General features: G+C 36.7%; 1 protein-coding gene across 2 annotated transcripts in view; it reads right to left on the bottom strand.

The window, feature by feature from the left end:
- fermt3b (FERM domain containing kindlin 3b) overlaps nt 1-12,637 on the bottom strand; it is a 97,072-nt gene that overhangs the window by 20,426 nt on the left and 64,009 nt on the right. For both annotated transcript variants that reach the window (XM_062044214.1, XM_062044215.1), the window contains exons 7-10: nt 10,008-10,115; nt 9,803-9,937; nt 9,681-9,727; nt 9,488-9,612 (exon numbers count right to left, since the gene is read on the bottom strand). In XM_062044214.1, coding sequence (XP_061900198.1) covers nt 9,488-9,612; nt 9,681-9,727; nt 9,803-9,937; nt 10,008-10,115 — 415 coding nt within the window. The remainder of the gene's footprint in view (nt 1-9,487; nt 9,613-9,680; nt 9,728-9,802; nt 9,938-10,007; nt 10,116-12,637) is intronic.

Below are 12,637 nucleotides of genomic sequence, written 5' to 3'. Positions count from 1 at the left end.
TCCACATTTCAAATTGTGGACGTCGTGAGGAAAAGAACCAGGTGCAAAGTATAAAAGCCAGCATGTGTGATGGTATGGGGGTGTATTAGTGGCCAAGGCATGGGTAACTTACACATCTGTGAAGGCACCATTAATGCTGAAAGGTACATACAGGTTTTGGAGCAACATAAGTTGCCATCCGAGCAACGTTATCATGGACGCCCCTGCTTATTTCAGCAAGACGATGCCAAGCCACGTGTTACAACAGCGTGGCTTTGTAGTAAAAGAGTGCGGGTACTAGACTGGCTTGCCTGTAGTCCAGACCTGTCTCCCATTGAAAATGTGTGAAGGCTAAAATATGAGAAGGGAGACTGTTGAACAACTTTAGCTGTACATCAAGCGAGAATGGGAAAGAATTCCACTTCAAAAATGTGTCGCCTCAGTTCCCAAACCTTTACTGAGTGTTGTTAAAAGGAAAGGCCATGTAACACACTGGTAAAAATGCCCCTCTGACTACTTTTTTGGAATGTCTTGCTGCCATTAAATTCTAAATTCATGATTATTTGCAAAAAAAAAAAAAATTAAATATAGTCATGGTAACTAAACAAACTCAAGGGTGCACAACAACAGGAACCCAGGGAGTCCAAAACTAGCAGACAATAACAAAAACATGATCTGGGCCACAGATCATGACAATATTAGCTCATTTGGAATTCGATGCCTGCAACATGTTTCAAAAAAAAAGCTGACGGACGCTATCATGGACGCCCCTGCTTATTTCAGCAAGACGATGCCATTGAAAACGTGTGGTGCAATATGAAGGCTAAAATATGAGAAGGGAGACTGTTGAACAACTTAAGCTGTACATCAAGCAAGAATGGGAAAGAATTCCACTTCAAAAAATGTGTCTCCTCAGTTCCCAAACCTTTACTGAGTGTTGTTAAAAGGAAAGGCCATGTAACACAGTGGTACAAATGCCTTTTTTGCAATGTGTTGCTGCCATTAAAGTCTAAATTCATGATTATTTGCAAAAAAAAAAAAATTAAATATAGTCATGGTAAATGGGCCACGGATCATGACAATATTAGCTCATTTGGAATTCGATGCCTGCAACATGTTTCAAAAAAAAGCTGACGGACGCTATCATGGACGCCCCTGCTTATTTCAGCAAGACGATGCCATTGAAAACGTGTGGTGCAATATGAAGGCTAAAATATGAGAAGGGAGACTGTTGAACAACTTAAGCTGTACATCAAGCAAGAATGGGAAAGAATTCCACTTCAAAAATGTGTCTCCTCAGTTCCTAAACCTTTACTGAGTGTTGTTAAAAGGAAAGGCCATGTAACGCAGTGGTAAAAATGCCTTTTTTGCAATGTGTTGCTGCCATTAAATTCTAAATTCATGATTATTTGCAAAACAATATATATATTAAATATAGCCATGGTAACTAAACAAACTCAAGGGTGCTCAACAACAGGAACTAAGGGAGTCCAAAACTAGCAGACAATAACAAAAACATGATCTGGGCCACGGATCATGACAATATTAGCTCATTTGGAATTCGATGCCTGCAACATGTTTCAAAAAAAAGCTGACGGACGCTATCATGGACGCCCCTGCTTATTTCAGCAAGACGATGCCATTGAAAACGTGTGGTGCAACATGAAGGCTAAAATATGAGAAGGGAGACTGTTGAACAACTTAAGCTGTACATCAAGCAAGAATGGGAAATAATTCCACTTAAAAAAATGTGTCTCCTCAGTTCCCAAACCTTTACTGAGTGTTGTTAAAAGGAAAGGCCATGTAGCACACTGGTAAAAATGCATTTTTTGCAATGTGTTGCTGCCATTAAATTCTAAATTCATGATTATTTGCAAAACAATATATATATTAAATATAGCCATGGTAACTAAACAAACTCAAGGGTGCTCAACAACAGGAACTAAGGGAGTCCAAAAACTAGCAGACAATAACAAAAACATGATCTGGGCCACGGATCATGACAATATTAGCTCATTTGGAATTCGATGCCTGCAACATGTTTCAAAAAAAAGCTGACGGACGCTATCATGGACGCCCCTGCTTATTTCAGCAAGACGATGCCATTGAAAACGTGTGGTGCAATATGAAGGCTAAAATATGAGAAGGGAGACTGTTGAACAACTTAAGCTGTACATCAAGCAAGAATGGTAAATAATTCCACTTTAAAAAATGTGTCTCCTCAGTTCCCAAACCTTTACTGAGTGTTGTTAAAAGGAAAGGCCATGTAACGCAGTGGTAAAAATGCCTTTTTTGCAATGTGTTGCTGCCATTAAATTCTAAATTCATGATTATTTGCAAAAAAAATAAAAATTAAATATAGTCATGGTAACTGGGCCACGGATCATGACAATATTAGCTCATTTGGAATTCGATGCCTGCAACATGTTTCAAAAATAAGCTGACGGACGCTATCATGGACGCCCCTGCTTATTTCAGCAAGACGATGCCATTGAAAACGTGTGGTGCAATATGAAGGCTAAAATATGAGAAGGGAGAATGTTGAACAACTTAAGCTGTACATCAAGCAAGAATGGGAAAGAATTCCACTTAAAAAAATGTGTCTCCTCAGTTCCCAAACCTTTACTGAGTGTTGTTAAAAGGAAAGGCCATGTAACACAGTGGTAAAAATGCATTTTTTGCAATGTGTTGCTGCCATTAAATTCTAAATTCATGATTATTTGCAAAACAATATATATATTAAATATAGCCATGGTAACTAAACAAACTCAAGGGTGCTCAACAACAGGAACTAAGGGAGTCCAAAACTAGCAGACAATAACAAAAACATGATCTGGGCCACGGATCATGACAATATTAGCTCATTTGGAATTCGATGCCTGCAACATGTTTCAAAAAAAAAGCTGACGGACGCTATCATGGACGCCCCTGCTTATTTCAGCAAGACGATGCCATTGAAAACGTGTGGTGCAATATGAAGGCTAAAATATGAGAAGGGAGACTGTTGAACAACTTAAGCTGTACATCAAGCAAGAATGGGAAAGAATTCCACTTAAAAAAATGTGTCTCCTCAGTTCCCAAACCTTTACTGAGTGTTGTTAAAAGGAAAGGCCATGTAGCACACTGGTAAAAATGCATTTTTTGCAATGTGTTGCTGCCATTAAATTCTAAATTCATGATTATTTGCAAAACAATATATATATTAAATATAGCCATGGTAACTAAACAAACTCAAGGGTGCTCAACAACAGGAACTAAGGGAGTCCAAAACTAGCAGACAATAACAAAAACATGATCTGGGCCACGGATCATGACAATATTAGCTCATTTGGAATTCGATGCCTGCAACATGTTTAAAAAAAAAAGCTGACGGACGCTATCATGGACGCCCCTGCTTATTTCAGCAAGACGATGCCATTGAAAACGTGTGGTGCAATATGAAGGCTAAAATATGAGAAGGGAGACTGTTGAACAACTTAAGCTGTACATCAAACAAGAATGGGAAAGAATTCCACTTCAAAAAATGTGTCTCCTCAGTTCCCAAACCTTTACTGAGTGTTGTTAAAAGGAAAGGCCATGTAGCACACTGGTAAAAATGCATTTTTTGCAATGTGTTGCTGCCATTAAATTCTAAATTCATGATTATTTGCAAAACAATATATATATTAAATATAGCCATGGTAACTAAACAAACTCAAGGGTGCTCAACAACAGGAACTAAGGGAGTCCAAAACTAGCAGACAATAACAAAAACATGATCTGGGCCACGGATCATGACAATATTAGCTCATTTGGAATTCGATGCCTGCAACATGTTTCAAAAAAAAGCTGACGGACGCTATCATGGACGCCCCTGCTTATTTCAGCAAGACGATGCCATTGAAAACGTGTGGTGCAATATGAAGGCTAAAATATGAGAAGGGAGACTGTTGAACAACTTAAGCTGTACATCAAGCAAGAATGGGAAAGAATTCCACTTCAAAAATGTGTCTCCTCAGTTCCTAAACCTTTACTGAGTGTTGTTAAAAGGAAAGGCCATGTAACGCAGTGGTAAAAATGCCTTTTTTGCAATGTGTTGCTGCCATTAAATTCTAAATTCATGATTATTTGCAAAACAATATATATATTAAATATAGCCATGGTAACTAAACAAACTCAAGGGTGCTCAACAACAGGAACTAAGGGAGTCCAAAACTAGCAGACAATAACAAAAACATGATCTGGGCCACGGATCATGACAATATTAGCTCATTTGGAATTCGATGCCTGCAACATGTTTCAAAAAAAAGCTGACGGACGCTATCATGGACGCCCCTGCTTATTTCAGCAAGACGATGCCATTGAAAACGTGTGGTGCAACATGAAGGCTAAAATATGAGAAGGGAGACTGTTGAACAACTTAAGCTGTACATCAAGCAAGAATGGTAAATAATTCCACTTTAAAAAATGTGTCTCCTCAGTTCCCAAACCTTTACTGAGTGTTGTTAAAAGGAAAGGCCATGTAACGCAGTGGTAAAAATGCCTTTTTTGCAATGTGTTGCTGCCATTAAATTCTAAATTCATGATTATTTGCAAAAAAAATAAAAATTAAATATAGTCATGGTAACTGGGCCACGGATCATGACAATATTAGCTCATTTGGAATTCGATGCCTGCAACATGTTTCAAAAATAAGCTGACGGACGCTATCATGGACGCCCCTGCTTATTTCAGCAAGACGATGCCATTGAAAACGTGTGGTGCAATATGAAGGCTAAAATATGAGAAGGGAGAATGTTGAACAACTTAAGCTGTACATCAAGCAAGAATGGGAAAGAATTCCACTTAAAAAAATGTGTCTCCTCAGTTCCCAAACCTTTACTGAGTGTTGTTAAAAGGAAAGGCCATGTAACACAGTGGTAAAAATGCATTTTTTGCAATGTGTTGCTGCCATTAAATTCTAAATTCATGATTATTTGCAAAACAATATATATATTAAATATAGCCATGGTAACTAAACAAACTCAAGGGTGCTCAACAACAGGAACTAAGGGAGTCCAAAACTAGCAGACAATAACAAAAACATGATCTGGGCCACGGATCATGACAATATTAGCTCATTTGGAATTCGATGCCTGCAACATGTTTCAAAAAAAAAGCTGACGGACGCTATCATGGACGCCCCTGCTTATTTCAGCAAGACGATGCCATTGAAAACGTGTGGTGCAATATGAAGGCTAAAATATGAGAAGGGAGACTGTTGAACAACTTAAGCTGTACATCAAGCAAGAATGGGAAAGAATTCCACTTCAAAAAATGTGTCTCCTCAGTTCCCAAACCTTTACTGAGTGTTGTTAAAAGGAAAGGCCATGTAACACAGTGGTACAAATGCCTTTTTTGCAATGTGTTGCTGCCATTAAAGTCTAAATTCATGATTATTTGCAAAAAAAAAAAAAATTAAATATAGTCATGGTAAATGGGCCACGGATCATGACAATATTAGCTCATTTGGAATTCGATGCCTGCAACATGTTTCAAAAAAAAGCTGACGGACGCTATCATGGACGCCCCTGCTTATTTCAGCAAGACGATGCCATTGAAAACGTGTGGTGCAATATGAAGGCTAAAATATGAGAAGGGAGACTGTTGAACAACTTAAGCTGTACATCAAGCAAGAATGGGAAAGAATTCCACTTCAAAAATGTGTCTCCTCAGTTCCTAAACCTTTACTGAGTGTTGTTAAAAGGAAAGGCCATGTAACGCAGTGGTAAAAATGCCTTTTTTGCAATGTGTTGCTGCCATTAAATTCTAAATTCATGATTATTTGCAAAACAATATATATATTAAATATAGCCATGGTAACTAAACAAACTCAAGGGTGCTCAACAACAGGAACTAAGGGAGTCCAAAACTAGCAGACAATAACAAAAACATGATCTGGGCCACGGATCATGACAATATTAGCTCATTTGGAATTCGATGCCTGCAACATGTTTCAAAAAAAAGCTGACGGACGCTATCATGGACGCCCCTGCTTATTTCAGCAAGACGATGCCATTGAAAACGTGTGGTGCAACATGAAGGCTAAAATATGAGAAGGGAGACTGTTGAACAACTTAAGCTGTACATCAAGCAAGAATGGGAAATAATTCCACTTAAAAAAATGTGTCTCCTCAGTTCCCAAACCTTTACTGAGTGTTGTTAAAAGGAAAGGCCATGTAGCACACTGGTAAAAATGCATTTTTTGCAATGTGTTGCTGCCATTAAATTCTAAATTCATGATTATTTGCAAAACAATATATATATTAAATATAGCCATGGTAACTAAACAAACTCAAGGGTGCTCAACAACAGGAACTAAGGGAGTCCAAAAACTAGCAGACAATAACAAAAACATGATCTGGGCCACGGATCATGACAATATTAGCTCATTTGGAATTCGATGCCTGCAACATGTTTCAAAAAAAAGCTGACGGACGCTATCATGGACGCCCCTGCTTATTTCAGCAAGACGATGCCATTGAAAACGTGTGGTGCAATATGAAGGCTAAAATATGAGAAGGGAGACTGTTGAACAACTTAAGCTGTACATCAAGCAAGAATGGTAAATAATTCCACTTTAAAAAATGTGTCTCCTCAGTTCCCAAACCTTTACTGAGTGTTGTTAAAAGGAAAGGCCATGTAACGCAGTGGTAAAAATGCCTTTTTTGCAATGTGTTGCTGCCATTAAATTCTAAATTCATGATTATTTGCAAAAAAAATAAAAATTAAATATAGTCATGGTAACTGGGCCACGGATCATGACAATATTAGCTCATTTGGAATTCGATGCCTGCAACATGTTTCAAAAATAAGCTGACGGACGCTATCATGGACGCCCCTGCTTATTTCAGCAAGACGATGCCATTGAAAACGTGTGGTGCAATATGAAGGCTAAAATATGAGAAGGGAGAATGTTGAACAACTTAAGCTGTACATCAAGCAAGAATGGGAAAGAATTCCACTTAAAAAAATGTGTCTCCTCAGTTCCCAAACCTTTACTGAGTGTTGTTAAAAGGAAAGGCCATGTAACACAGTGGTAAAAATGCATTTTTTGCAATGTGTTGCTGCCATTAAATTCTAAATTCATGATTATTTGCAAAACAATATATATATTAAATATAGCCATGGTAACTAAACAAACTCAAGGGTGCTCAACAACAGGAACTAAGGGAGTCCAAAACTAGCAGACAATAACAAAAACATGATCTGGGCCACGGATCATGACAATATTAGCTCATTTGGAATTCGATGCCTGCAACATGTTTCAAAAAAAAAGCTGACGGACGCTATCATGGACGCCCCTGCTTATTTCAGCAAGACGATGCCATTGAAAACGTGTGGTGCAATATGAAGGCTAAAATATGAGAAGGGAGACTGTTGAACAACTTAAGCTGTACATCAAACAAGAATGGGAAAGAATTCCACTTCAAAAAATGTGTCTCCTCAGTTCCCAAACCTTTACTGAGTGTTGTTAAAAGGAAAGGCCATGTAGCACACTGGTAAAAATGCATTTTTTGCAATGTGTTGCTGCCATTAAATTCTAAATTCATGATTATTTGCAAAACAATATATATATTAAATATAGCCATGGTAACTAAACAAACTCAAGGGTGCTCAACAACAGGAACTAAGGGAGTCCAAAACTAGCAGACAATAACAAAAACATGATCTGGGCCACGGATCATGACAATATTAGCTCATTTGGAATTCGATGCCTGCAACATGTTTCAAAAAAAAGCTGACGGACGCTATCATGGACGCCCCTGCTTATTTCAGCAAGACGATGCCATTGAAAACGTGTGGTGCAATATGAAGGCTAAAATATGAGAAGGGAGACTGTTGAACAACTTAAGCTGTACATCAAGCAAGAATGGGAAAGAATTCCACTTCAAAAATGTGTCTCCTCAGTTCCTAAACCTTTACTGAGTGTTGTTAAAAGGAAAGGCCATGTAACGCAGTGGTAAAAATGCCTTTTTTGCAATGTGTTGCTGCCATTAAATTCTAAATTCATGATTATTTGCAAAACAATATATATATTAAATATAGCCATGGTAACTAAACAAACTCAAGGGTGCTCAACAACAGGAACTAAGGGAGTCCAAAACTAGCAGACAATAACAAAAACATGATCTGGGCCACGGATCATGACAATATTAGCTCATTTGGAATTCGATGCCTGCAACATGTTTCAAAAAAAAGCTGACGGACGCTATCATGGACGCCCCTGCTTATTTCAGCAAGACGATGCCATTGAAAACGTGTGGTGCAACATGAAGGCTAAAATATGAGAAGGGAGACTGTTGAACAACTTAAGCTGTACATCAAGCAAGAATGGTAAATAATTCCACTTTAAAAAATGTGTCTCCTCAGTTCCCAAACCTTTACTGAGTGTTGTTAAAAGGAAAGGCCATGTAACGCAGTGGTAAAAATGCCTTTTTTGCAATGTGTTGCTGCCATTAAATTCTAAATTCATGATTATTTGCAAAAAAAATAAAAATTAAATATAGTCATGGTAACTGGGCCACGGATCATGACAATATTAGCTCATTTGGAATTCGATGCCTGCAACATGTTTCAAAAATAAGCTGACGGACGCTATCATGGACGCCCCTGCTTATTTCAGCAAGACGATGCCATTGAAAACGTGTGGTGCAATATGAAGGCTAAAATATGAGAAGGGAGAATGTTGAACAACTTAAGCTGTACATCAAGCAAGAATGGGAAAGAATTCCACTTAAAAAAATGTGTCTCCTCAGTTCCCAAACCTTTACTGAGTGTTGTTAAAAGGAAAGGCCATGTAACACAGTGGTAAAAATGCATTTTTTGCAATGTGTTGCTGCCATTAAATTCTAAATTCATGATTATTTGCAAAACAATATATATATTAAATATAGCCATGGTAACTAAACAAACTCAAGGGTGCTCAACAACAGGAACTAAGGGAGTCCAAAACTAGCAGACAATAACAAAAACATGATCTGGGCCACGGATCATGACAATATTAGCTCATTTGGAATTCGATGCCTGCAACATGTTTCAAAAAAAAAGCTGACGGACGCTATCATGGACGCCCCTGCTTATTTCAGCAAGACGATGCCATTGAAAACGTGTGGTGCAATATGAAGGCTAAAATATGAGAAGGGAGACTGTTGAACAACTTAAGCTGTACATCAAGCAAGAATGGGAAAGAATTCCACTTCAAAAAATGTGTCTCCTCAGTTCCCAAACCTTTACTGAGTGTTGTTAAAAGGAAAGGCCATGTAGCACACTGGTAAAAATGCATTTTTTGCAATGTGTTGCTGCCATTAAAGTCTAAATTCATGATTATTTGCACAAAAAAAATAAATTAAATATCTTGTCTTTGCAGTTTATTCAATTGAATATAAGTTGAAAAGGATTTGTTTTATTCTCTTTTTATTTACCATTTACACAACGTGACAACTTCACTGCTTTTGGGTTCTGTACTTGACTTCTGGTCTTTCTCTACCTTTGAGGTTAATCTGTTGAATGGGCTCTCCAAAGCTTTCCTCTTTGCTCTTGAAATAAGAGATGCCGGTGTCCTGGAACTTGAACCAGTACTGCTTGTATCCTTTCAGAGTCAACCTCTTTGGCCTGAAACATCAACACGACACATCATCAATATTTCGTCCGTCAAAGGGAGAACTTGTCTCAGACAGTACCTGAAGATCTTCAGGTAATCGCTGAGCTCGGGCGCGCTCATGTTATCCTGCAAGTGGCATTGAGTGTTTATTCTCATTCGTGAAGTGCTCAGAAGGAAATGGAAGGCGTTAAAAATGCTGACCAGCATCTCCGAGGCGGAGCTGCCCTCGCCCTCCATCTTCACCTCCAGGGACTGGAGTGCCAAGTCCAGGTCGTCCATGGCCGCGGACGAGGCGGTGGTCTGGGGCTCTGACTGGGACACCTTGCTAATGTGGTACTGCGGGCGGAGAGATGTTTTTAGCTCCGCGCCAGGTCGCTAAACCCTGAAAGCGCGTTCACGTCGATACCTGCAAAGCTGCAAAAAGCATCATCTCCTCCTCCGTGCAGTCGATATCTTCCAGAAGAATGGCCCAGCGAGCCTGCTCGTACAGCTGGGTCAGACGCACCGGGTCATACTGAAACCAGGCAAGGACACCGCAGTGAGTACGCCATCAGCCCATTCAAACACGGAAATATAGTCGGTGTATAACGGGGGTCAGCGACCTTTAGTGCCGCCCTAGTGGCTCCCTGGAGCATTTTTTTTAAAAAAAGGATTGAAAATGGGAAAAGATGAGGGGAAAAAGACAAACAAACGCAACAGTTTGTTCACTTCTAAAATCTTACACTCCTTCTTTGTCTCATTTTGTCCTCCAAACATTTTATACTGTGCGTGAATGCACAAAGGTGAGGTTTGTGTATTTGTGTATTTATATTATTCACATGTGAATAATGCTGTATAATTGACTGTATTTATATTATTTACATATAAATAATGCTGTATAATAGACTGTATTTACATTATTCACATGTGAATAATGCTGTATAATAGACTGTATTTATATTATTTACATGTGAATAATGCTGTATAATAGACTGTATTTATTTTATTCACATGTGAATAATGCTGTATAAAAGACTGTATTTATATTATTTACATGTGAATAATGCTGTATAATAGATTGTATTTATTTTATTCACATGTTAATAATGCTGTATAATAGACTGTATTTATATTATTCACATGTGAATAATGCTGTATAATAGACTGTATTTATGTTATTCACATGTGAATAATGCTGTATAATAGACTGTATTTATATTATTTACATATGAATAATGCTGTATAATAGACTGTATTTATATTATTCACATGTGAATAATGCTGTATAATAGACTGTATTTATGTTATTCACATGTGAATAATGCTGTATAATTGACTGTATTTATATTATTTACATATAAATAATGCTGTATAATAGACTGTATTTACATTATTCACATGTGAATAATGCTGTATAATAGACTGTATTTATATTATTTACATGTGAATAATGCTGTATAATAGACTGTATTTATTTTATTCACATGTGAATAATGCTGTATAATAGACTGTATTTATGTGTTTCAAATGCGAATGATGCTGTATAATTGACTGTATTTATATTATTCACATGTGAATAATGCTGTATAATAGACTGTATTTATATTATTCACACGTGAATAATGCTGTATAATAGACTGTATTTATATTATTCACATGTGAATAATGCTGTATAATAGACTGTATTTATATTATTTACATGTGAATAATGCTGTATAATAGATTGTATTTATTTTATTCACATGTGAATAATGCTGTATAATAGACTGTATTTATATTATTCACATGTGAATAATGCTGTATAATAGACTGTATTTATGTTATTCACATGTGAATGATGCTGTATAATAGACTGTATTTATGTTATTCACATGTGAATAATGCTGTATAATTGACTGTATTTATATTATTTACATGTGAATAATGCTGTATAATAGACTGTATTTATATTATTCACATGTGAATAATGCTGTATAATAGACTGTATTTATGTTATTCACATGTGAATAATGCTGTATAATAGGCTGTATTTATATTATTCACATGTGAATAATGCTGTATAATAGACTGTATTTATATTATTCGCATGTGAATAATGCTGTATAATAGACTGTATTTATGTTATTCACATGTGAATAATGCTGTATAATAGACTGTATTTATATTATTCAAATGTGAATAATGCTGTATAATAGACTGTATTTATATTATTCACATGTGAATAATGCTGTATAATAGACTGTATTTATATTATTCACATGTGAATAATGCTGTATAATAGACTGTATTTATATTATTCACATGTGAATAATGCTGTATAATAGACTGTATTTATATTATTCACATGTGAATAATGCTGTATAATAGACTGTATTTATATGATTCACATGTAAAAAATACCTAAGTGTTTATTGTCTATGCGAACTGTGGTGCTGAATTTCCCCAGGGATCAATAAAGTACTCTCTATTCTATGTGTTGATGTTATTGGCTTGTAGACATATTTGGTCAATCAATGCTAACATGCTATTTAGGCTAGCTGTATGTACATATTGCATCATTATGCCTCGTTTGTAGATATGTTTGAGCTCATTTAATATCCTTTACTTTTATCCTCTTTGTCTATAATTTATACTTGTATGTCACATAGCACATGATCTGTATGTAATATTGGCTGCATTTCTCATAGTTGTTTGTGTGCCATGTTGTTCCAGACCACAGCAAACGTTACCTAGCTTGCCAAAGATTGTAATAAATCTATTAGAAGAAGACAGCCTGTCGTTTCCTTTAACTTGGACACACACATCTATACCTTTGGTCACTTCCAGGAGTTATCTCACCTTCTGAGAAGCCTCTGATTGACTCATGTTTTCTACTGTTGTAAAAATGTGTAGAATAAATATTACTTTTTGACATTTCTGTCAACGAAGATTTGCTTCAGCCCGCGACACATAGTCATTTTGATAGTAGGCTAATATAACTAATATAGACACTTACATCATGTGTTGTCTTCATTATAACACTTATATAAGACTTTTAAAGTCATTTTAATAGTAGGC

The sequence above is a fragment of the Entelurus aequoreus genome, linkage group LG04 (assembly GCF_033978785.1).
Source record: "Entelurus aequoreus isolate RoL-2023_Sb linkage group LG04, RoL_Eaeq_v1.1, whole genome shotgun sequence".
In the NCBI taxonomy this organism is placed as follows: Eukaryota; Metazoa; Chordata; class Actinopteri; order Syngnathiformes; family Syngnathidae; genus Entelurus; species Entelurus aequoreus.
Note: the sequence above shows the minus strand (reverse complement) of the source record. Positions and strands in the feature narration are given on the sequence as shown.